Source organism: Epinephelus lanceolatus, chromosome 18 (genome assembly GCF_041903045.1).
Source record: "Epinephelus lanceolatus isolate andai-2023 chromosome 18, ASM4190304v1, whole genome shotgun sequence".
Classification (NCBI taxonomy): domain Eukaryota; kingdom Metazoa; phylum Chordata; class Actinopteri; order Perciformes; family Serranidae; genus Epinephelus; species Epinephelus lanceolatus.
In genome coordinates this window covers 35,506,971-35,532,731 of record NC_135751.1, presented here as the reverse complement: position 1 = coordinate 35,532,731, position 25,761 = coordinate 35,506,971, and the positions used below count along the sequence as shown (strand labels likewise).

Here is a 25,761-nt window from a genome sequence, read left to right as displayed (position 1 = left end):
AAATGGAGGGCGAGTGGACTGTGATTCAGATATAGGAGGGAAGGGAGGCAGTTGGAGCTGACGTGCCAGAAGACAGTGAAGACAGAGAGGGTGGAGAGTATTTTGAAACACTGAGAACTATGAGTACATACAAGCCTTTGGGTGGATAAAAAAAAAGATTTGGGTGAGATTATTTTAGCATCACAAATTCAAGTTTGGATGCTGTCTGACTGTGGCATTTACCTTAAGAGATAGTCCTCCATTTGCACACATCAAAAAAATTTATATTCATTCTGACTCATCTCAGTCTCATTTAAATGAGAATAACACAAATAGAAACAGTTCATCAGACAGCCAGAGAAGACTAAAATCATCTTTGCCTGTGTGGGATGAGATATTTTCAAATTACAATCTGTCACAGATAATTATTCATCGTCTGCTGTGAAACACGATTGCTAATGAAATCCACTAATATAATCCGTTTGAATCATTTCAATATGATCTGATAAGTACATTTTTTCATCTAATTACATTTAATTAAACTTATTAACGTCTCAGCCTGAAGACAGGTACATATTGGTGTGTGATTCATGCAGACCATCTGCCAAAGATGATAAAGGAGGAAGGTAAGATAAGGCAATTTATTTGTAAAGCAGTTTTCACAGACAAAGGAAATTCAAAGTGTTCGACGTAATGTACTAAAGCCATTGAACAGGAAATACAAATTTAAATACAAATGAAAAGGATAAGAATAAATAAAAGATGGCTTAATAAATGCAATATGGATAATCATGAATGTTTAAGGTTAAGATATTGGCAGAGGGGAATATTGATATTTTTAATCAGGATTTAATAGATATTGATTGATCTTTCTGAAAAGATAGACACCCTTTGGCTCTGGGGATGAGATGAGAAGATGCTGACTATGGACTGCAGTGTCCACAGTTTAAAACTGGCTCAGGACCTTTGTTGCACTTCTCTCTCCCTTGTTTCTGTTATCTCTCCACTATAAAGGAATAAATGTCCCCTAGGATTATAATAGGTCTAATAAATTTGACTACTTTTAGACCAACTAAATGCGTAACCAAAAAAGTTATTCTGCATTTCCCCCATAGAATTTAGTTGTGGTGGTTTGGGGAAGGCTTTGAAACAGTAAATAGAATATTTACACTTTATTTATTTTTTAACTTGTTTTGATTTTCTTATAATGTTCTAATTAGTCTTGTGAACACAGGCGGATTACTAAACACGCCTGCCGACATTGGCCCTGGGGACCAAAGCATCAGGGCCCCCTCCCCTGCCTTCACCTACAAAATGTCATTTAGATTGACACGTACCATCCAGGAAGAGAGAGAGATGCTGAACTGCAAAGAGACACAAGATTATGATAAAAAGGGGCAAAACAATCACAGAAACCCAAAATGACTGCAAAGAAACACCAAACAACCAGAAATGGTACAGAATTACCTCAAAGAGACACAAAACGAACACAAAAATATCCATAAGAATAATCCCAAAGACACTCAAAACAAAAGAAGCAAAACCACCCCAAAGTCTGAAGCTCCTTTTACACTGCCTCTTCAAGGCATGCCGTTATGCTGCCTTGGCATTCTTCATAAAAGGTACAATTGTGTAATGGGTTGACAGAGTTGTCTCATCTGTCAGCTGGTAGTGGAGGTAGTAACAATGCCTAAACCATGTCTATGGAAAAGGGACAGCCAGCAGGACAGCATCATGCGTGGCACATGTGTGATGTTATGAAAATGTGTTTTGCGTGCAACCCAGGGAGATTTGAAAAGTAGCTACTAGCATTTAGCAGCTAACTTAAAGAAGAAGAACAGCAGCTTAAAATGTCCGCAAATTGGAAACAAAGAGGTCTGGGAGCTCTTTATCCTCCGAGCAGAGAATGAGCTCAGCTCCCATGAACTAGGGACGGTAAATGATTGTTATTGCCATTTTAACGCCATTGTTATTGTGTATAAAGCGCTGCCGACGCGTATGTTATATGTCACACCAGGAGTAGACGCTGTTGAGTTACAAATCACGCCTGTCACCCCTCTTTTGCCTCTGCGATGCCGGCATGCTGTGTTACATCTTACGCTGGAGCCGCATTAGCACAACTTCTAATATGGCGGATAGCGAACTCCAACCCACAGAGATTCAGTGAGAAGTTATAAAAGTACTGAGAGCTGAACACACACAGACTTTTAAGAACACCTTTTTCTTTGGTCTCCAGCAGACAAAGGTAAGTAGAGTCTCGCCACATGCACGGCTTGTTTAGGAGGGAGAAGGGGTTTGCTGCAGTTGGCGAGACGATACTGCTACCTTCTTGACAGTGGGCGGCCTGGCTTTTGGACCTACTCCAGAGTAGGTCTATCTCCGGCGTAGCTTGGCGTGGCACGGTGCTTTTAAACTGACAATGGAAACACAAATCGGAGCGGCATGGCTTTACTCTGCGTGGCTAAGAGTGACGATGGAAAAAGGGTACAACTGTTCCTTGGTACATAGGTCACAGTCTTGCAGCATTAGTCTCATGATAAACAGAGAGAGTGACAGCAGCGCAAGGAGTGGCTGAGCAAAGCAATACACGCCACGCTGCTCTACAATTAAATGAGATTTTGCCCATTTCAAATAGTGAAAAAATATACAAGTCATGTTCATGCTGAGCGAATACTGACATCCCCACAGTTACTTGAGTGCTTGGATACTCATGCCCATTCCTAGTTCCTACCTATACTGACAGATACCAATGACACAACAGTGAACCCTACAGGACTAATTAGCATCCCACATACATTTTACACCAGGAATAGCTCCTACAGGCATGATACCACTGTTGTTTGGTTCTGTGTTAAAATGCAAAAAGAAAGAAGAAGCATGATCTCTGTGCATGATCTCTGTGTATAAAGGGTTTGTGTGTCTTGCTTCCATAAGAGAGGTGCTGGGGCCTTTTGCAAGTTTGTGCCCAGGGACCCATTGTTTCGTAATCCGCCCATGGATCGAATGACAGTAATCTTAAACTGGAAAACAGAGACACAATTTTCAGTTTTGTTTAAAGAAAAATGGAAATCCAATAAAAATCTATTTTAATTATTTCCCTCCTATTGAACAAAATGATAATTCATTATTGCCTGCAGTCTGTCGCCATCTGCTGTTTAATCAGGGCTTTGCTTCTTGATGGCCCACAAACAGCCTTACAGCCAGTTAAACCATTAGCATCAAGTTAGCCAGAGACAGTCAGGCTACACCGGAAATATAGAATTTTGCTTTCAAAATAAAAGAGTGTAATCTTTTAAAGTAACACATTGCCCGCAAATATTTATCAGAGTTGAATAATTGATAAATATAACCACAAAATGCGTACTTTTCATAATATTTTCGTGGGCTATTGGTGGTTTATTGTCAACAGAAGGCCGAGTGTTGCCTAATTAGACTTTTACTCTGAAATAAGTGAACCGGAAAAGGATATATTTGTTTGACGCAGGCTAGCTTGACGCTAGTTGCCGTTGTCCGAGCTGTCAGCCACGTCACCGCCTCTTCAACAACTTTCCTCCCGGACCTCTGCGGACACTTTGGAGTTTATGAGTGGACTCAGTGGACATTTTAATTGTTTTACTACATGTGTGTCGATAACGCGCCGACAAGCTACCGCACAGACTCGGAGTTCGCTGTGTAGCTGTTAGCTTCTTTTTAGCTTTTTATCCTCTTGCCATTTGTTTGCAGTCGCAGAGCTTTTTGTGGCTGTGACCAGTGTCCAGAGGACGTGTAAGGCCTGTCAGGAGTTTTACAGAGGTTTTGCTAACTAAGCGGAACACAATGAATATCTTTCGTCTGGCCGGTGACGTGTCACATTTGGTGGCTATCCTTATCCTGTTACTGAAGATATGGAGGTCCAGATCCTGTGCTGGTACGTTGACTCTGACATCACTGCACTTTAACCTACAGCTATGCAGCCTCACTGTAGCAGTATGCATGCAGCTATACAGTATATATAGTAGAGATACAGCAGAAGTGTTTTTGCTGATGTCAGTTAAGTTCATTATGGAGGGTGTGTGCATCATACTGGGGGTTCTGCTGGAGTGGAAGCGACGTGGCAATGTTAACAAAGCAATCAGCTGCCTGCTCCACCTATAATACAGCAGCCTCAATCTTTATGACAAGTCACATCTGCAGTATAGTTGTCTTCTTTTGTTGTTTACGCATACAATTAGATGAATCATGACATTTACTTCTTGTGTCTGTGAGCTGGCCTGCACCTGAGTGTGGTCATCTGCTTTTAATTGCACATTAGACAGTGGTTAAACTCGTTTTCTCTCTCTGTCTCTCTCTGTAGGCATCTCTGGGAAGTCTCAGGTGCTGTTTGCGCTTGTGTTCACCACCAGGTACCTTGACTTGTTCACTGTCTTCATCTCTGCGTACAACTCGGTCATGAAGGTAAGTGTAGATCACACACAGTTTGAACTTTGACCCTTAACCTGACCCCAATGAAAACACTGTTTTTACTAAAGACCTGCTGGGACACTGATCTAGTTTGAAATCCAGAATTCGTGTCCAAGTGCTGCATATATAACACACAGGTAGAAGCACACCAACTCAATCCAGGTTCACCCACACACTGTATGTAGTAACTGCAAAACAAGTAGTACTCAGTCTGTCTCACTAACAGTGCAACACAGTGTTTACACAGACTTCCATTGCCGATGTATAATTAATATTCTACTGTGCTCTCAGGTGGTGTTCCTGTCTCTCTCCTATGCCACTGTGTACCTGATCTACATGCGCTTCAGGAACACGTACGACTCTGAAAATGACACCTTCCGTGTGGAGTTCCTGTTGGTGCCAGTTGTCGGGCTGTCCTTCCTGGAAAACTATGCTTTCACCCCAATGGAGGTAAACAAGCACTTGGACAGCATCGTCAATAAGTTTGGGTCCTGGTAGAAAAGTTTGAATACTATGAGATCACACGGGGCTTTTAAACACACAGTTTGTGGGATTTATGTTCAGTTTAAAGGAGCAGTGTGTAAGAGTCAGGGGGATTTTGTGGCATCTCAGTGAAAACTTCTCCTGCTTAGAATTTTATTAGTGTTCATTGCCCAGGAGGTTTCTACTCTAAGCTGAATTATCCTCAAAGGCCTCTTCCTCTCCAAAACAAATAGCTCGGGTAAATAAAACTGGTAAAGCAGACTAAAGCAGTTTCACATCACCAATGTGTGTTTCTCTGACGCTGTTTGGCTCATCGCAGATTGGCCGTCAGCCCAGCACCTGCTAATTCGTGCTTGCCTTTTTTCTTTGATGACTTAAGATCCAGATGCTCAGGAGGTTTTTAACATGAGCCAATTGATCCACAGAGGTCTATTTCTCTGCAAAACAAATGGACCTGGTGATTTAAAGTGGTGAAACATTGAGTAAAGCAGTTTAGAATAAAAAAAAAAATCTGAATGACAAGTTCTCTCTTCTGGAGAGAATTTAGTTGGAAGAACATGTCTCGATTCTTCTCTACTCCAGCGCAAAAGACTGGCTATTCCAATCAGACAGCTTGCTGGAGATCATGTGGCAATGTAGTAGCTAACCACTTCCATATTTTCTGGAATTGCCCCTCTGTGGCTCCATTTTGGAGAGCTGTCCATGGTGTGCCGGAAGCAGCCTTTAAGAAGAAGGTTAAACTCAATTTCAAAATCATGTACCTTGGTGATCTAGAAGAGCTTCGCTGGGCAAAGCCAGATAACTATCTGATTTGAGTGTTATTGGTTGCTTGTAAAAAAGTGCACACAACTGTTCAAGTACAATGCCAGATATACAAAACACAGATCCTCCAGATCCTCCCCAGGATGTTTGTTCTTATGTTGTTTAGTTTATTGTTTTCTCCCCCTCCTTGTTAGGGTGTGTCTCTTTTCATTTGTATGATTACCTTAAATGAAAACTCAATAAAAAGTAAATGACCAAAAAAAAAGGAGGGTCTTAACTACGGCAACCGACACGAAAGCGCGAATGCCCATATCTAGTACCAGTGTTTGGTCTGTTCACTCTGGGCTACTGTAGAAACATGCTGGTGTAACATGGCAGACTCCAAGGATGAGGACCTGCTCCTTATGTGGCTCATTGTAAAGTAACAAAGCACAGTGATTCTTATTCTCAGGTGATTATACACTAAAAAAACATATTTATTTTATTATATTCCATTTCTGCCAGTATAGCCCCCTAAATCCTACACACTGGACCTTTAAGTTCAGGTTCTGGGTTAGGTGTTAGGTGTTGTATATACCTCCCAAACAATACAGCGTCAGCAGAAGTCATGTATCTCCCTTTCACTGATTCCGTCCAGATCCTGTGGACCTTCTCCATCTTCCTGGAGGCGGTGGCCATAATGCCGCAGCTCTTCATGATCACCAAGACCGGCGAGGCAGAGTCCATCACCACACACTACCTGTTCTTCCTCGGCCTCTACCGAGCCCTCTACATAGCCAACTGGGTGTGGCGTTACCACACTGAGGGCTTCTTCGACCAAATCGCCGTGGTGTCCGGCGTCGTGCAGACCATCTTCTACTGCGATTTCTTCTACCTTTACTTCACAAGGGGTGAGTAAAGACTAATGCAAAGGGGATGATTTATTGTGGAGACCTGTGTCTGATTTCAGCTCTGTTGTCTTAAAAACAGGGGGATAGTCCTATTCCACAGAGCTCCAGCTTTTATTTTGACTTTTCTTGAGTAGTCAGTCACCTCATTTATGAAATAACAAAAATAATGACAAAAGCTCATCAGAATTTAAGTTGTCAAAGCCCAAGATACACAAAATAGCATTTTCTTCTGACATAAAACAGAGCAAATATGCATTAATTAGACAAGTAGGCTGTGTGTTGTGCTGTGTTATTAATTTTTATTTCAGCTTCACCACTTGAAGATGATGAGTATCCTTCTTTGCAGCTGTTAAAGCAAAAATCTGGTTAAGAGACTGGGAATAGTGTTTGTTGTTAGCTCACCTGGTGAAAAGAGGAGTGGGAAAAGTTTAAATTGGAGGTTTCAAAAGCAGACTCTCTTCTCATGCCTGCTTTGTTCTCCATCTTTGTCCTCTGCCTGTCCGCAGTGCTGAAAGGAAGAGGAAACATGGGCCTGCCGATGCCCATTTAAAACCAACGTCTGTGTCGTTCATCCACCCACCTGTGCCTGCTACAGCTCAGTGTCTGAACACAGACCTCGCCCTACAACTGTACATGTATTTAGCAAAGGGACTAATGGTCTGACACCATTCTGTAGACCAAACTGTGTGCACCTCTAGAGATTGACTTTCTGTGTGATTGGTACTTTGTGTGTGTGTATATGTACGCGTGCATACATACACTGTTGTTGTAAGAAGTTTGCAATGTATGTTTGAGTATTTTTTTCTTCATAAGATGCAAATGTGACACTGGAAAGGTGTCCCCTGATGATGTGCATGTGGAACTTAAATCCAGGCAAGTGAGTAACACTATGGAAACTGTGTATTTGTCTTTACTTTCCCTTTGAGACTTTGGAGACCGTTAGAATGTTGAATCCACAAAATTGTAAAACATTTAGATTGTATGGAGTTTTAGATCCAGTCTTTCTTGAGTTCAAGGGAAACTTATTTTCCTATGTTTTTGTGTCTAAGTGACTAATGGGAATGTTTTTTAAATTGATCCAGTATTGAGAGACAGCGATGCAGTCAGCAGCTACAAAACAGGCTGCAAATGACCACTTGAGGCATTTGTGCACCCTAACTTTACGTCCACTTAAAGTGCTTATTTTGGCCACTGACAGGCTCAGATTGTTTTTATAGGTGTCTGACAACATCATGGAAAGGATCCCTACAGAGACAGACAGATTTTTGAAGAGTAAGATCCTTTTTGTTTAGCCAGAAACAGGCGTGCAATTGGCATCGCCACACCAACCAAACTCCATTTAAATACACAGCGATTTTAGCTAGTAGAGAGCCAGCATAACTTCACATCTGACTGGGTGAATTAAGGGTTTATTTTAACCAGACCAGAGCTGGTGATTGTTTGAACGGTGGATTGAACAACCAAGATGGCTTTTTAAGTCAGATTTTGTTTCTGTCAACTTTGAATGAAGTGGGTTTTAAGATGATAAAATCACTGTTTTTTTAAATGGAGTCTGGTTGGTTTGGCAATAGGGATTTGGGGGCTGTTTCTGGTTAAACAAAAAGGATGTTACTCCTCAACAAAAAAGTCTATCTCTGTAGGATCCCTTCCATAACGCAGTCAAACACTTGGAATAATAATCTGATCCTGTCGGTGGCAAAAAAGGACTTGTGAATTAAAGATGTGCAATTGCCTAGTAATGTTACATTGCATCCTGTTTCGCCACTACTTGCTGCAGCAGTCTTGCTCAATACTGGGAGTTTCAAAAATTGTTGTCTCCATTTGTCACTTCATCATAAAAACATAGGTAAATAGGATCCAGGTTGAAACATCCCAATGTTGCCCTTAAAAGCTGAAAAGTGCCCAGAGTTTCATGTCAAAGCTTCCTACACGTTATCCAAGTTTGACAAACTCAGTCTTGCCTCATGATTTACAGCAATGACAAATATTGTAGTTTCTATTTTTAAATCGTACACTGCACTCTTCCAGTCAAGTCAGTTTTATTTATATAACCCAACATCATAAATTTGCCTCAAGGGGCTTTAAAGCTGAACAGCTTCCACAAAGTGTCTTCCTCTTTGGATCTGTAATGTAAAGACACTCCCTGAATAGCTTACTGTATATGCAAATGATAATTCCTTTCATGATTTGCCAGGTATGTTGCTTTTTATATTTCCTCTTAATTGTTGTCTTTTTATATTTCAGTGTATTTCTTTAAGGGAGAAAAAAGGGCTAAACATGTTGTCACGTGTTAAATGAAGCCAAAGATGGAACAGATAACTGCTGCAATGTTTTAGTCAGACAAATGTTTTTGTTCTTTCTGGGTTGGTACTGCGACCAAACTGTCTTCTTGTACTGCGGATAAAAATGGAAAAATGGCCAGAGAGCGTGATGAATTTCTGTAAAAGATGACACAGATGTTTTAGTTGCAGTAAGTTGAATTGCACACATTTTTATGACATTACATTTATTATAACGTGAATTCTCTCAGCTGAAAGGTGTGGCTGTGGTTTTTGTGAACAATCCACATGGAGCGCAACGCACCAGGATGTTTGCCTTTCTGTGGAGTGCACACACACGCACATTCAGTCTTATTTTACAGGATGTTTTTAAAGTAGCAGTGCATCGTGTTGACGGTAAACAAAGCTTGTTAGCATTAGATGCACAATGAAAACAAAGCTCAGTGACTTTTTCTTTCACACATCATCAGCTCTGTGTTGATCTTAGGCGTCATGGCGGTGAGGGATATTTGACCTCGTTCAGTGAGGTGTTTTCAGGAAAGTTTTTCTGTGCTTATATAACACCTTGCCTCCTTCCCTCACAGCTCCTCCCACCGCTTTCGCAGCTGAAGTGATGGAGAGTGGCGACGCCGCCAGAGCAGCCGCCCTCTCTACCACCTTCACCTTCTTCACAGCCTTCCCTTTCCCTTCGTCCTTGTCCATGATCCCCGCCCCCTCTGCTGCACCTTTCCCCACTGCAGTCAACAGCTCGCACCAGAAAAGTCTCTCCGCTCTTTTCCTGGCCTCTTCTTCCTCCTTCCTCTTCTCCTCCTCCTCCCTCCTCCTCTCTAACTCTGGTCCCTGCTCCTCTTTGCCTGTAGCCACCTTGATCGGAGACTCCATCCTTAGTCCTCTTTGTCCCCGAACCCTCTCTTGCGCTTCCTTGATGACCCTCTCGGCCTCCTTGAACATGTCGTTGCTATAGCAACCGCCTCCATTGTTCTCCACAGCCTTGTTTATCTTCTCCAGAAGCTGTGCAACCTGCTGTGAGCACGCTGTCTTGTCATGTTCATGATTATTAAAGACGTGATACCCCCCGTGGCAGCTGCTGACGAATTCTGACAGCTCCTCGCTCTCTCCCAGGAAGTCCTTGATGCTCTTGCCCTGCAGCTGGTCCCCACAGGTGAACAACACCATGGTAAACTTGGTGGCTCCGGGCCCAAATGTAGCCTTGATCCACTCTAAGGCGTCCTTCTCCTCCTGGGTGAACCTGCCAAGCTGCAGGGTCACTAAGAAAGCGTGGGGTCCCGGAGAGGACAGGGCGACGCACCGTCCCACCTCTGCCATGACCTCCTCAGTGGACAGGTGTGTGTGGAAGAAGCCTGGAGTGTCAATCACAGAGATACTGCGCCCATCCACTGTCCCAGTCTGTCTCGTGCTCTGCGTGGTGACAGAACAGGGGGAGACGGTGACCCAGAAAGCCGACCTGCCCAGGATGGTGTTGCCTGAGGAGCTTCTGCCTGTTCCTGTCCTCCCCAGCAGGACGACCCTCAGGGGTTCAGCCTCTGATGGAGCGAGTGACGCTTCACAGACTGTAGCAAGATTCAAGCATAGTACATGTATATAATTATCATTTTATAATATTAGTATTATCCAGCACAGTGGTCCCCAACTGACAATGGTCCAGAGTGTAGGATTTTGGGGCATCTTTTGGCAGAACTGGTGTATGTTTTACTCCTCATGCCTAGGGCTGAATCCAAATACCTTCTGGACTTGTGGACTGAGTCCTTGAGGACTTCAGCTGTACATAGTATGACGCATTTACTGTCATCACGTAAAGTCAGTGAAGGCAGAGACTGCAAGCGGCTGACAGTCAGTCCTCAAGACTGTTTTACTTGTTGCTGTGGAAACATTCAACTATCACTGCTGTCATATTCATATATATGTCATATAAGTTGATGAATAGTGCCGAACTCATCTGTTCCTGCAGATAACAAGATAGGCTATTAATACATCTCTATATAACAGGATACTAAATAAGGACAGGACTGTAACTCGATAAATTGGGTATTACTGACATTAGAAGACCTTTTTTTTTGCTGTTTTTCGGACAATTTATGTATTTGTTTGAAGCCTGTTTCACTGCGCCGCCTGATAGGCTTCAATGATAAAATGCATTTTCAGTCCCTCTACAGCCTGTACTTCTACATATTTCTGTATTAGGATGTGGCTGAATATTATTTCTGGCCTACACAATTCAAGTAGCATTTAATAGGCCTAAATATCAATAACTATTTCACACATTCATAGGGTTTTTTTTGGCAGTTGATAAAACTACAACTTCATGTCCGTAGGGCAATGAATTGTGAGTTATTAAATCAGTGAGGTCTGCTGAAGAATGCGCCCGAAGCGGACTCTCTGCAGACTTCCAGAGAGTGCACTTGGGGCGCAGACTTCAGCAGACCTCACTGATTTAATAACCCACATGTCTGCACCTTAGGCCCCTTGTGGACTGGATGAATTGTAGACTTGAACAGTCCTTAGCACTCCCAGATTTCCCAAGAAGGCGCCCGCAAGGTCTGCCAGTCTGCAAGTGTGATGAAGTCCAGACATTTGGAATCAGCCAAAGGCAAGCGGTCCACTTCCACTGAGTCAGCCTTGTTGTTTCTACAATTTAAACACTGGCTCTAGATGGGGCCTTTCGCATTTTCACATCAGCCATCATAGCTCTCCTACATGCCTGGCACACAAGAGTATAAGTTCTGCATCCTCACTGCCAGATGCCACTAAAGCCTTTACACAGGACCTTTAAAACAGATTTATGTATATATAAAAAAATAATTATATACAATTTAAGATCATATTTGGGCTGATTTATAAAGCATGGATAGATTGTTTGATTTTAAATATCTATATATGATGTTTTAAATGACTTCTATTAGTTAGATAAGGGAGATTAAGGGGGAAGATTAGCATGGGAAGTTATTGTTCCTAGACTGCCTTATTCAGATTCACATTTCTTTATTATCATTGTACAAACACAACGAAATTCAGGTGCACTCAAAGACTGGTCTAATTTATAAAAATAACTGATAAATAGAAATAAAATAGCAATAAAAATAAATAAATAAATGCCTCCATTCCACTCACATTCTACACATTTGCAGATACAGACACTCTTTGCCAACATATGCAGTTAAAGTGGGATTTAAAAAAGGGCTCATGCATATTATTGCACATTAAATGAGTTATTGCACTTGAGAAAAAGAACTGTAATTCACATTGATGTGAAGTTAATGTTCCTAGACTGGTTTATCAGAGTTGTGTTCCTATTCTTAAATTAGATTTATACTATGTTCTCTTTTATTTGATACACACATTTATTTTATCTCTGTCAATTTAAATTTAATTTAATCATTTAGTTATTTTATTTAAAAAAGTTCCTTTCTCTTTTGATTATTTTTGACGCTGTTCCAATCTTAAAACACAAGCCAACATCTCATGTACTATCTGTTTTAAATCTGAATTTACACGAATTTAATTATATGATTCTTAAATATTTATGGAGATAAGAAATATGTATAATCTCTGGCTCAATACAAATAGTTATAATAAATGATTTTTTTTTGTTTGGATACCCTGCTCTGATCACCAACCTGGTTTGATAACAGTTATCGACATACCTTTATGTGACTCAGCATTTTCGGATGACGACATCCTCCCAGAGAGACAACCGCAAAGCCTGTGGCCTGTCGGTGGGCCTAAAATACAGGTAACCGAAAATACAGGAGACGGATTCCGTAGATTTCCTCTGCGTCTGAGATTCTTTCTGGCTTTTAAACCGTCATTTAATCAGCATCAGGAGCATCAGAGCAGCTGCAGTCCGAGGAAGAGCACAGATGCTCCACACCGCCACCACCACGCTGTAAACCCCTGAAATGATGTCAGCATGCAGTGAAGACCACCACATCAGACCACTGTTATTTAATATAAATAACGCATAAAACGATCAAGAACACTGATGTTAGTGTTGTTACTTAGGATAATCACACAATTAATGAGTTAAAGTAGATATTATAATGATTCATTGTTGTAGTTCCTGATTGTGGCCACTGGAGGGCAGTGAAATCTCACAAATAGTCTCAGGTCAACATTTACTACTCACTTCATATAAATACAGTATAATTAAAATAAAACAAACAAAAGAGACAGCTGTGTTCTTAACATCAGCTACACAGAGGCAAATTGCAATTTTATAGGTTACAGATCACCAGTTACCCAGTTAAAAATGTAGTAAAATTCAGTCCGTTGTGCACAATGCATTTATAAATCTCCAAATTGTATTAAATGCTGACAAAACAAAATATATGCTGTTCTCCAGAGCCCAAAACATTAACCACAGGACTCTCCAAATGTGTGCTCTACATGGTATAATCACTAAACATACTTAACCGTCTGGATTGATGATGAATTCACCTACAAATCACATGTTGATGCACTAACAAGGAAACTATAAATTACGCTTTATACAGAAACTGTCCTGTTTTATTTTATCATGTAGAAAGAAGACTGTGGAAGCAAAATTTCTGCCAGTGTTAGACTATGGTGATGTAATTTATTGCCATGCAGCAGCCTCCACTGTTATGCCCCTATATGCTGTTGTCTACAATTCAGCCCTTAGATTTATAACTGGACACAGCTATGGCACTCATCACTGTTTGCTTTATCAACAAGTGGGTTGGCCTTCTCTTTCTATTAGAAGGGACCAGCATTTGTTTTTATTTATTTATGAGGGACCTCCTCAAAAATTGCCCTCATATTTGATGTCACTTACTGGCTGGAGAGCTGACTGGTTAGTACTGCAGGTTCCTAGAACTAATGCTGATTTAGGAAAGATTGCTTTTAGATTCTTTGCACCACACACCTGGAAGGAATTGCAGTGTACTTTGAAGCTTGATACTCTGATTCCCATCGGTCCATTCAGAAATCCCAGTCAAAAACCTGACTAATATATATATACTAGTCCATACCCATTGGTAGCTTTGTCACCTTCTACCTATGCCAATCCTCAATGCCTATGTGCAGTTTCACATAGATTGACCACGTCAGTGAGTAGAAAAACGTGGGACAGACAGAATGACTGACTGACAGAATGACACACAGTTTCCGTGATTATGTACAGCATACCATACCATGACTTAGTCATACCAAAATTTAAAAAAACAAAAACATTGGTCCACAGGGGGAGCCACAGCGATCAGTCGCATTTTAGCCATTTGTAAGCATTTTTCTGTTGTTATAGCACCGCCCAGTTGCCAATTAGAGTTAAATTTCTCCAGTCACTTTGAGGCGTCCTGTTCTACATATCTACCAAGTTTAGTAAAAATCCATATGGCAGTTAGGCCTAGATAAGAAATGAGCTCTCTAGCGCCCCCATTTTGTTTGATGGGGTCAATAATGGAGGGGTCCCCTCAGATTATGTGTGGTCATATGCCTACAAAGTTGCGTGGTGATGGGTGAAACCCTTGAGATGTTATACACCTTTATGTGATGAGCCACGCCCTCCACAATATTCATTGCCTTATAGAAGCTCAGTTTTAGTAAGTTTTCCAACTTTTGCCAAGAGGGAACTTTAGATATTGGTCCCTAGATTATGTTCACCCAGTTTCATGCAGATCGCTCAAACTTCCTAGGAAGAGATCGATTTGAAGTGTTTTTCAAAAAATTCAAGTTATGGGTTCTTGAGGCAAATTTGTTCCTCATGAGGAGAGGCATATCTGTGCAAAGTTTCATGTCTCTACGACATACGGGGCATGAAATATACCCATTCAAAGTTTGCAATTTCAATCGGTTGCCTTAGCGCCCCCCTTTGGCCAATGGATCAGCGTGGTTCGGAAATATACCAAAAGAAGGAATTCCTACACAGCATAAGGACATAATGATTGTTATATTCTGCATATAAGCTTTACACTGAAAAAAATACATTTGGATTTATCCCTTTGTATTCACCAACATATTGATTAATAACTGTACTTCTGATTTTTTTCTCAATACCTGTTGTAAAGACTTCCTTTCCTCCCCTCTCCTCCTGATTGGTTCCTTTCACCCTTTGTTCACTCATTAACCTGACTGACTTCACCTGAGTGCACCATTGCACTCATTCTTTCGTCACCACATGGTGTGGCAGTGCTGGTGAGCAGCTTCCTTCTCTTTAGTTTATCCTGTGTGTGATTACTTTTAACCATGCATCATTTATCCTTATCAAGATGGACATTTGTTTAATTTGACTAATGTTCTAATTTTGTGTTTGTGTCTTTCAGACTCAAACCCAAGTGTGTTTGCTCCCCCTTTATGTTAAACTGCAATTTGAGTTTGGAAATAAACGTTTGTGTGCAAAAGGAAAGTTTCAGTGGCTAATGCATTCTAACAGATGTCCATGATAGTAGACCTCTCTGAACGATTACAGTTACATTTAGCTTGTAATTTAAAGATCCAGTGTGTAGGATTTAGTGCCATCTAGTGATGAGGTTCCAGAACTGAAACGACTCCTATGTGCTTGGTGTGTAGGAGAACCGCAGCCATATACGGACCTGCTCCGTATATGGATAAAAACTGCTCATTCTCAGGTAATAAAAACAATGTTTCTTATTTTCAGGTAATTATAAATGAATTAAAACAGTTCTGAATATATTCTGCCAGAAGATGCCCCTAAACTTCATAACTCTGTTACATGTAGTAAGTTCCCAGCCCTGCCAGTACTTATGGGGAAACTGAAACTGTGGCTGTTAAGTTCAGGAAGAAAAAACTGATGACGCTCTGCTTTGATTTCCTAATCGGTGACTATTTGATGCTGGGAAGAGTTGGCACTAAGTTAATTAGAAATTTAATATTTAATATATCACTTTGTAGCTGCCCCCTTATCACACAAATGTCATTACAAAGTACATCTACTCAGTTTAGGCTACTAATTGCTCACACAGCAGGGAAGAAAACCCTCCACAGATTATTCAACTAGATTTTTTAATACCTCATATTCTCCAAAAATGGTTTCCAAGCAGCAATAAGAATATAAGACATTCAAGTTGTCTGGCATTAATGAGTGCAACTGGGGAGTGAGAGGACGTCAGTCTCATTGTGTGCAGCCCACACAGTCCTGAGAAGAGGTCTAATTAGGCAGAATAAGTGAAAGCACCTGTGGAAGTGAACCGTGTGCCTGCAGGGCCTTACAATGTTGAGCTGCAGACATTTACTTTGTTCCTCTTTTTACACAAGAAATGGTAGAAAATGAGGAAAAACAGATCACCTCATAAATGAAACATGGAATGCTAAAGTAGTTTGTGAAAGCAGACAGTGTTTAATAGGATTTTAACAACAACATGTTGGGCAGTTTCAACCTCTTAACAGTTTAATACATAACCTTATGAAAATGTGATTATCAACATGTGCATTATGTTTAAATGTATGAATCATTTAAGTATTTATAATATTCCTACCAAAGATAATAGCTCATAATTAAAAAAGCTGCAAGGAAAAGCTGTTTCATTCAACTGTATTCTGTTCTTGTATTTTCAGTATGCCTCCAATACAGCGCTTTATTTCTCCACTCTGTTGGAAAGAAACAACAGCAGAGGTTCAGCTGGAAAACCCACCTCACTCTGCCGCTTTTTAGACATGCCTAAAATTTCAGTCTGCAATATTAATGTGGTAATGGTCCTTTTTAAAGGGACAGTTCACCCATAAAAATTAAAAATACACATTGTTCCTCTTATCTGTAGCACAATTTATCAGTCTAGATTGTTTCGGTGTGAGCTACTGAGTGTTGGAGATATGTACTGTAGAGATGTCTGCCTTCTCTCCAGTGTATATATATGGGCTGTCAAAATAACACTTTTATTTTGATTAATTAATGACAGAAAAAATAACAGGTTTAAAAAAAATAACGCTGATTATTCGTGCTCTGTGGTGCCCTTTGACCTGGTGCGTTATTGAAGGCCACAGTGGCTTTGTCACATGATGGACCTTTTCACTGCAATTTCTGCAGTAAGGAATTGTTGTACCATCGGAGAACTTAAATCCTGAATGCAAAGCATCATAGAATGTATAAAAATATAGATGTAGTCACCGTGATGTCACCCATTGGTTTCTGAGGAGCGGGTTTGAAGCTCAAAGTAGCTGGCTCTGGCCGTTGCCATCTTGGCAGTGCCTGACTCCGCCCAACTCCCGGCCAATCAAAAATGGGCAAAGAGGCAGGCCAAATTAAGCCTGGTTGCTTAAACACGCCCACCTCGCTCGACGCTGCTAAGTTAGCTAAGGCTAACAAGCTAGGCTAACAAGCTACGCTACTTTGGTTAGCCCTGTGGTGTTGGCTGCTCCCGCTTGGTGCCAGCTCCTTCACAAAACTTATTAATTTAATTTTGGTACGTTCATTTGCAACACTTGATTTTGTCGAGACTTGCAGTAACTTGGCCAGGGTTACAGTGAATCATCGTAATGTTTATTTAATACATATATAATGAATAATTTGAAGCAAATCAATTGACCTGAATTTAGATTTTCACGTTACTTTAGTAACGAGTTGTTTATTTGGATGTCACTTGATTATACTTTGAATAAGATAATGTTAATAAGCTAAGTCACATGGGTTCAGATGCAACTGAGTAAGTCTACCTGTGACGGACTAACTAACTCCCTTGCAAAATGGACTGCAGACCACTGTGAGTGGTAGAGGACAGGGGAACAATTGTGTGCAAAATCCAGCAGCTTTACTACGACACATCTGCCAAAATTAATTTGAATTGAAATTCTTTAAATACTTTCACAACAAAGGTTGACGTATGCAATTAATTTAGATGAATTTATCACGGAGCATGTAATTAATTTCATTAATTTTTTTTAAGCGCTCGACAGCCCTTGTGGATATATAGAACCAGATGGTACTCAGCTTGTGGTGCTCAAAGCCCCCCAAAAAATGACATCAAAAAACTCAACAGCAGTGTCTGTCTCCAGAAATCTTTTTTTTTTTTTTTAACCAAACTACACCCACCAACTGTATCAACGTGCAGAAGGAAGTGTGCATCTACTCATGAATGAGACTCTCATGACACCACAAGATGTGAACATTAATGGCGTCCTCCCTGGCTAAGCTTTAATGTTAGCAAGCTCAGTGGTGCTAACTGAAATGGCAGTATATGCATGCTTCCTTTTGCTCTGTGATGCAGTTCCCCTGGGTCATGATTTCTGGAAAGAAACATTGCTGTTGAGTTTTTCAAATGTATTATTTTGGCACTTTGAGCACCACAAGCTGAGTGCCATCTAGTTCTATTATACTGGGGAGAAGGCAGACATCTCTATGACTGATATCTCCAACACTGCAACTCACACCAACACAATCTAGACTGATAAATAGCACTACAGGTAAGAGGAAAAATATGTAAATGATTTTGGGGTGTAGTCGGCACAATTCTCTCCCTCTCTGGATACTCCCAAAACATTTTAACATTTCAAGTTTCCTTGGCTGTAGTTATACCTCTAGTTGACTGGATGCTAAGCAGAATGAGATAAGGAAAGCAAATACAGATGCAATGAGGCCAAATCTCCTTCAAAGCAAACAAAGAACTGACATGACTGGCTTGCATGTTCCTTAACATATTGAGACCTAGAAAACATTTGTTGTTTTGTGTTATGTACATGCTACATAGTAGACAAATGCAAGCAAATAACGGAAACTTTAAAGATGGGATTTTTGAATACGTCTTTGTAGTGAAGGACTGAAGAAACTGAAAAAGAAATCATCCTCTACATCCTTCTCACAACCTAAAATTGACATCTTAGGTTTGGTTTTCTTGGAGCACCCACATTTTTTCTTTAGACTTTCCTCGTCTGAATTTTCATTCCTTTTATTAGATATCAAAGTTTTAGCCAAAGCAAAACTTGGATATCGATATTGTTAATGAAGGTGCACACAGGTAAACCATAAAGAAACAATTCAATTACACATACAGTATAACAGCTTTTTATGGACTGCGAAGCAAACACTTCCATTTTATTGAGTTGTATGCATTTCATGAGTTTGATTACTAGCTCCATCAAGCAGCAATGCTGCTTTGTGCTGTAGTGAGTGATGAAGGCATAAGTGATAAAAAACTGCTACAGTAGCTTAGGGTTTTTCACACAACAAGCTCTAATGGACTGAACATTAAAAAATAAACTGCAGGCCCAGAAATGTGCAAATGACATAAATCATGTGTTAGATGAAGTTGTAGATGTCACTTGAATTTTCCCTCACAGCAGTTCACCCACCAAATGATCTTTTGTATATCAATTACCCTGTGTTAACGTTAAAATGGTAGTGAAAACTTTTTTCCCCCCATCCCTTTGGCAAACAAAGAATCCCAATATTTCTTCCAGAAAATTATTAATGTATAGAGGTAAAAAGGGTCCACGTTTAATAACAGAAAAACAATATCAAGATGTCTGTTTACAAACTCTCACACAACTTGCACAGTATAATCTCTAGTCTCGTATATCCAGTCATATGATCAGTATTTCCTAATGACATGCATTTAAAACTGAACTGAGAGTGAAACTTATCTGCGCTCTCAACCTCACAAAAAACGCAATTTTACCTCTCTGAACACAGGAGCAGCTGGTCTACTACTGACCCTATCAGTTAGTCAGTTTGTGGTGAACTAACCCTTTAAAACCCAAAACTGAGCATAGTGTTAGTTCAGGCAGGACATGATGTGAAGCCCAGCTCACATCCCAGTTCAATCAGCTGATCTCAAACAGTCCAGTCAACTGATGGAGCAGCTGATTAATGGAAGGGAGTCAGCTGATAGATCACATGGTTCCTCATCTCATTCAGGGCGCCCTATTTAAACTGCTCTGGCCTGCCTACTGTTGCTGCTTCCTCTGCAAGTCACTTTGCAACCCGCCTCCACCCCAGCTCCTCCTTTTCATGCTGTGTCTGACGTATCAGTGTCATTTCTGTTTGTCATTGATGCTGCTCTGTTCTGTTCCTGGGGGGTCTTTGCTGCTGCTCTCTCTGCCTTAGGCTTTCCATGTAGGCGCATGGAAGGGCAGGGAGGTGTGCTATCTCTGCCTCAGGCTTTCCTCATTTGCACGTGGAAGGGCAGACAGGTGTGCTCTCTCTGCCTTAGGCTTTCCATGTAGGCATGCAGAAGGGTGGAGAGGTGTGCAATTTCCACCTTAAGCTTTCCAAATATGTGTGTGAAAAAGGCTTTCTGTGTAGGCCAAAGGACAGGCAGAGAAGCCTCAGAACAGAGTCATACCGCCAAATATAATTCTGCAAATGGAAATAAAGATTTATTTGACTCAAGTGTTCCTTTGTCAATAGACTCTGGCCTTGAAGGGGCATAGATATGTTTTACTTTCTGTTTAGTTTTAAACATTAAGGTTTAAGCAAAATGCATCTGACTAGGAAGTACATTTATTGAATGGATAAATGACAGTTTTCAAACAGAATTTTTGATAAAGTTTTGCTGTTAAACATGGACTTTTCCTCCAAATCACCAAGAATTTTCTCCGTTTTTGGATTCTTCGTTCACTGGGGGCGTGAGGAAAAATAAAGGTTTCGTCATGAATTCAAGTTAACACAGGGTGAGTAGTTGATATACAAATGGTAATTGGGGGGGGTGAAGTACTACTTTAATATTAATATTAACATTAATATATTAATGTTGGGCAGTTTGACACTGAAAAAATAGCCATTTCCAAACCCAAAAAGTCTAACTAGGATTTTCTGTCTGTGCTGAAACCCCATAATTTGGTTTTAAAGTGATACAAGTTCAAAAGTAGGCTGGCGTTTGAGTCGATATCAGGATGAACTGTTAGCTGGTTTGTCCCACTCCACCTGGTTTCTCAGTGGAAGACACGCTCCCTTGACAGGAACCTGCGGAGTCTCTGTAATCTCTGGAGGAAAATCCCAGCTGTTAACGGGCACGTCACCAGCTGTGGCATTCAACGCTGCATGAGAGGCTGACGTGTCTGTAATTTCACACTGTGTCTCCCTCACACTGCTGCTGCTGCTGCTATAGTGCAGGTTGGGCTGTGACAGAGACTCTGCTCCGTTGATCAAGTTTGAATGCTCTAAATCAAAGAAGGTGTTGCTTTCACCAATCCCCAGTCCGAAGCTCTCCAGCATATCCATTACTGATGGTGTGGACGGGCCACTGGGGGTCTCCTCCTTGATAAGACTCAGCGTGGGCAAGATGTCCACCAACTCTGCCATCTCCATCGGCCGGATTACCTCAGTGATGCTGGAAGGAAAGTCCTGTTCACTGCTGTAGGACTCCTGTGTGTCCAAACCTGTGTACCCTCCTTCAAGCTGTGCGACAGCACCGGGCTCCAATCCAGCTTCGATTAAAGCGCTTGCACATCCTAATTCTGACTGGCCAAGGCTTGTCAAGTCAAGAGTTGATTGGGCGGTAATGTCTACAGGGTATCCTCCCTTCGCGACACCCTCCAATAACAGTGTGGCCTCCTCAGGGACAGCCATGATTCCTGACGGAGCAGTGATCTCGGCAGAGATGACATCTGGTGGATTTGCGGTGACTAAACACTCTGAAAGGGAAACAGGAAGAAATTAAAATCTTAATCCTCAAATTCAGCGACACCCCCAGAAAATTTTCATAAGGGAAGCCAGATGGGGCCGCTGAAAATGTAGAGGTGGGACACCAAAACCAAAAGCCGTAATTTACTTTCAGGAATTCGATTATTGTGTTAAAGTACAGAGGTGAGTAGTAACCTATGCCAATGTGAGACTTAATGAATCGCATACTGATATTCTTTGGTTTTTATTTTACAGTTAATGTTACTAATTATGTGATATGCTTAGACTAATACAATACTAACATTGTGAGGCCCACAACAGCCCTGTTTAAATGTTCATAGTTCTTCAAATAGGCTTGTCGTCCTTTTCCGTAAAAAGACATGTATACAGCTTTAATGAAGGAGTACTTAAGGTAAGGAACAAAACATTTCCTGGGACCAAGCCCTCTCAAGTTTCGGGAAGACTTGTGGATACCTATAGAACCCATTTTCCTTCAAATATCCTGAGATGAGAGTTCAGTGATAGTTGAATATGTTGAAACATGGTAACTGAGCACACACACTGTATGCATAATTTAACTACAATGACAGGCTTCACTGTCTCAGTCCTGAAAATGGTACTGGAATATAGTCCAATACATGCGTATCTGCACCCACATCGTCATTGTACCTGCAATGGCTCTCTGTGCCTGTATCCGATGGGGCCACGTCAGTCTGGCGGTCAAACTACTCTCCTCCTCCTCGCCATCGGGACGTGGCGGCGGGTCTCCTCCCATCACCAGGCCTAGAGGCACAGCCCCAACCCACTGCTTGGACCGAACGCACTGCAGACAGTCCATGATCCAGCGGGCATCCCTCCACACCACATCCAGACGCTGAAGAGACAGGAAAATAATGAGCAAGAGAGAAACTGAAGCAGCCGAATTAATTTCAGTCTGGCAGAAGTCATTTAATCATGCCTTTTTAGAGTCACAGATAATGTCATAAAGTCAACAAACATCTGCCTAGGGACTGGTCTGTCAGTGAAATGGTCAAAATACAAAATATCTGGGCTGCTATTCTTAATCAAGTACACTGATGGGTCCTTCATTTCTCTCATTAAACCCAAATTAATCACAGAAGAAAAGATGTATAAAAAGAAAAGCAGACAAAAACAGTCCTGTATTGCATGATTTACAAGTAGTTCTTTAAAGTATTGAGCCGTCTTATGTTTCCGCTTTCATGATCTTACCCGGGAAAGCTCTGTGATGTGGTTCAGGCGCTCTCGGGCCTCCTGCACCTCCTTGGTGTCCAGAGCCTCCCGCAGAGCCTGCTGGGCCAGATGAGTGTCCAGCTCCAGCCTCACCCAGGCCTGGCAGTACTGGGACAGGAAGTCCCGTTCATACGTCCAGAAGTGAACTGGTGATGAGGCAGAGTCAAAGAGGAAAAAGGAAATCACTACATCTCAGCCAAAATCAGTAACTTTAATAAAATAATTCTTGGTCATGTTTGCTAAAATATTAATCCTCCTTTTCATCCACGCCTCTGGGTTTGTTTTGACTCTAATTTAATACCATTTTTCCTTTTGACAGTTCTTGGATATTTCCACGCTAAAGGTTTGATGAAGTGCAGTAATGAGTTCTGAGGCTTCCTCTCTCAGCTTTAAAGCTAGGGTTGGTAACTTTTATGTAAAAAATGACATTGAAACTGTCACTATATTCACACAGTGGTGCATGAGATGGATAATCTGTGGAAAAAAAAAAATCTGTGCCTGATGGCATTTTCAAGAATCCATCACGCTTTAACAAAAACAACCAGTCAGAGCCGAGGAGTCTCTAAGGCAGCTGTCAATCATGTCAATCACTGCTGGTGTACGGTCAAACTTGGTGGCGCTAATTAAATATGAATCAACATTCGGTTACTGCGTTGCCTGTTTCTCACCTCAAATGTTTCAAAAACAAAAAAGGCGGCATGGTGTTGCCATGGTTAGCATTACTGCCTCACAGCAAGAGGGTTCTTGGTTTGAACCCGGGGTGGGAGAGCCTTTTGCAAGTTTGCATATTCCCTGTGTCAGCGTCGGTTTTCTCCGGGTGCTCCAGCTTCCTCCCACAGTCCAAAGACACGCAGTTTAGGTTAACAGGTGACTCTAAATCGGCCGTAGGTGTAAATGTGAGCGTGAATGGTTGTCTGCGAGCTGTCCAGGGTGTAGCCCACCTCTCGCTCAATTGCAGCTGGGATAGGCTGAGATAGGCAGGATAAGCTGTTACGGAATGAATGACTAAATGTTTTCGAAACGTATTTTAGTGTATAGAGAGTTTGTGACCCAGCTGCCATGTTGAAAACAGTTGAGCCAAAACAAAACACAGCAAACGGAGCAAACTTTCTCATTTTGCAGCTAAACAGGACACTAAAATACGTTTCTGAAAACATTTGAGGTGAGAAATAAAAATGCAGAGACAGAATTTTAATGCATATGTCATCAGCACTGCCTAGTTTGACCGTTTGACCGCAAGTCATGTGCAGTGTGATTGACAGATGCATTTGAGGCTGATTAGTTGTTTTCATTCAGGCGCAGTGGATTCTTGAAAATGCCTTTAGAAGCACTAAGAGGACAGAGACATGATCTTTTTTCCACACTTTATCTGTCTTATGCACAACTGTCACGATGTAGTAACAATTTCAGCAAATATGACATTGTTATTTTCTCTTAAAATTACCACCCGTAGCTTTAAAGCCAAGAGAAAAGGCCTCAGAACTCATTAGTGCAGTTTACCAAACCTTTAGCGTGGGAATTTTCAAGAAGGGTCAAAAGGAAAGATGGATTTAAATTAGAGTCAAAACAAACTCTAAAGAGTGCATGGACAGGAGGATCAAAGGACTAATTAGAGAAGGAAAAACAATGAAAGTGACTCATCTTAAAAAGACCCAAACTGTACCTCAGTGTGCTTTATACTTTTCAACCTAACTGCAATTGCTGAAATGGATTTCATGGGTTATTTTTGGGGGGTTATTTGAAATTCTGTACTTGAGTCCCTTTGAAGATGAGACACATTTATTGATCTTAGTAAGATGAAATGAAATGACTTCTGTCATTTTGTTCTTATGTGATGCAGCTATTTTTCTTCATTTAAAAGAGCTGCGGGACATCATGCTGTTATTACCAAAAGCAAACCAGGCATTTTAGTGTATCTTCGAGGGCAAAAGGTGGTCTCAGTTTGATGAATCTTTTTCTTTTTCACTCTTACTGTGGGCCCTTTCTATCAGCCTGCTTGAAAAACACTGATGTGAGACAGATCCCTTATCTGTGGACTATAGTTCTCCACCTACCCAGCTCAAAGATCTGCAGGGGCATGGTGAGCCCAGGCTCCTTGGTCCCCACCAGAGGCCAGTAGCTGGAGCTGAAGTCCTCACTGGGAGGCAGCAGCAGCACCATGGACACCTTGTCTCCAAACTGCAGCAGCTCCCGGGTGTACACACCATACTGATACGCCTGTCACACACACAAAAACACATCCAAATGTTATTAAAATCTGTTAACGTGTAGAATAAATACAGAATAATCTTATCATTTCTAAACATAATGGTATTGTTCAGAAGGGAGAATATCAAGGTGGCTGTTTGAAACCATCTTTACCCTGTAGAGGGGGATGTTGAGCTTCGTCAGGAGATGTGTGACCGCTGCTCTCAGAGACCTGACGAACTCTACCAGCCCGCTGCTCTCCATCACGCTCTCGTCCTCGCTGCTTAACAGGTTCGGAACGCTGTCATTGGCTGCAGTGTAAACATGACTTTGAAGCCATGCCCACTCCTCTCTGTCAAACAAAGGTGATGCAGTTAACAAAACAGTGCTGTAAAAGGCTTATGTGAGGGCAGATGCATGCTGTGCCCCATTAGGATCTAATTACATGTACTTTATGTTCAAAGAGGTCGAAACTAAAGCAACGCTTGTAATATTTAGAACAACTTTATTGCATTGCAGTGGTCTTGCACTACCCTGATGAAGGTCACAAGACAAAATGTGCTGGTCTTGCACTAGTGTTGCTAGAGTTTTTGACCTCTTTAGACTTCATTTTCTTCTTTGTGCACCTTAGATGTAGGTGAAGCTGTGCCAGGAACCCCTGCCCAGCTTGTACTTTATGTTCAGGCAGATAATTTTTCTAAAGCATTTCTCACATTTTCAGATTGATTTAGCATGATATCATATTGTTGTAAGGTAATGCAATTGCAAGCAGGGGGTGAAGACTAATGTGGAAGTCCAACATCCAAGAAACAAGAGTTGGCTGCCAAACCACATTCGTTCTTATGCCAAGAACAACCACATTTGAAATATTGTTTGCAAAGCATTCGGATTTTTCAACACCTGAAAGCTTCAACTGCAGTATAGTATGCTTTGGAAAATG

At 41.3% G+C, this 25,761-nt stretch overlaps 3 protein-coding genes across 5 annotated transcripts in view; 1 reads left to right on the top strand and 2 right to left on the bottom strand.

Moving 5' to 3' along the window:
* The first annotated feature begins 3,468 nt into the window (after nucleotides 1-3,468).
* kdelr3 (KDEL endoplasmic reticulum protein retention receptor 3) lies at nucleotides 3,469-8,975 on the top strand. The gene is made up of 5 exons (XM_033645068.2): nucleotides 3,469-3,886; nucleotides 4,313-4,413; nucleotides 4,711-4,869; nucleotides 6,302-6,554; nucleotides 7,061-8,975. Exons 1-5 carry the CDS (start codon nucleotides 3,796-3,798, stop codon nucleotides 7,102-7,104), a joined length of 648 nt encoding a protein of 215 aa, XP_033500959.1. The 5' UTR covers nucleotides 3,469-3,795; the 3' UTR covers nucleotides 7,105-8,975.
* On the bottom strand, nucleotides 8,757-13,199 carry LOC117268525 (GTPase IMAP family member 7). The gene is made up of 2 exons (XM_033645065.2): nucleotides 12,496-13,199; nucleotides 8,757-10,404 (listed from the first exon to the last, which is right to left on the bottom strand). Exons 1-2 carry the CDS (start codon nucleotides 12,527-12,529, stop codon nucleotides 9,353-9,355), a joined length of 1,086 nt encoding a protein of 361 aa, XP_033500956.1. The 5' UTR covers nucleotides 12,530-13,199; the 3' UTR covers nucleotides 8,757-9,352.
* Nucleotides 13,200-16,143: 2,944 nt separating this feature from the next.
* Nucleotides 16,144-25,761, bottom strand: part of LOC117268081 (ankyrin repeat and fibronectin type-III domain-containing protein 1) — a 36,342-nt gene continuing 26,724 nt past the window's right edge. For all 3 annotated transcript variants that reach the window (XM_033644245.2, XM_033644246.2, XM_033644247.2), the window contains exons 15-19: nucleotides 24,996-25,173; nucleotides 24,689-24,851; nucleotides 22,614-22,780; nucleotides 22,053-22,257; nucleotides 16,144-21,394 (exon numbers count right to left, since the gene is read on the bottom strand). In XM_033644245.2, the coding sequence (XP_033500136.2) occupies nucleotides 20,649-21,394; nucleotides 22,053-22,257; nucleotides 22,614-22,780; nucleotides 24,689-24,851; nucleotides 24,996-25,173 (1,459 nt within the window). In that variant the 3' untranslated portion in view covers nucleotides 16,144-20,648. The remainder of the gene's footprint in view (nucleotides 21,395-22,052; nucleotides 22,258-22,613; nucleotides 22,781-24,688; nucleotides 24,852-24,995; nucleotides 25,174-25,761) is intronic.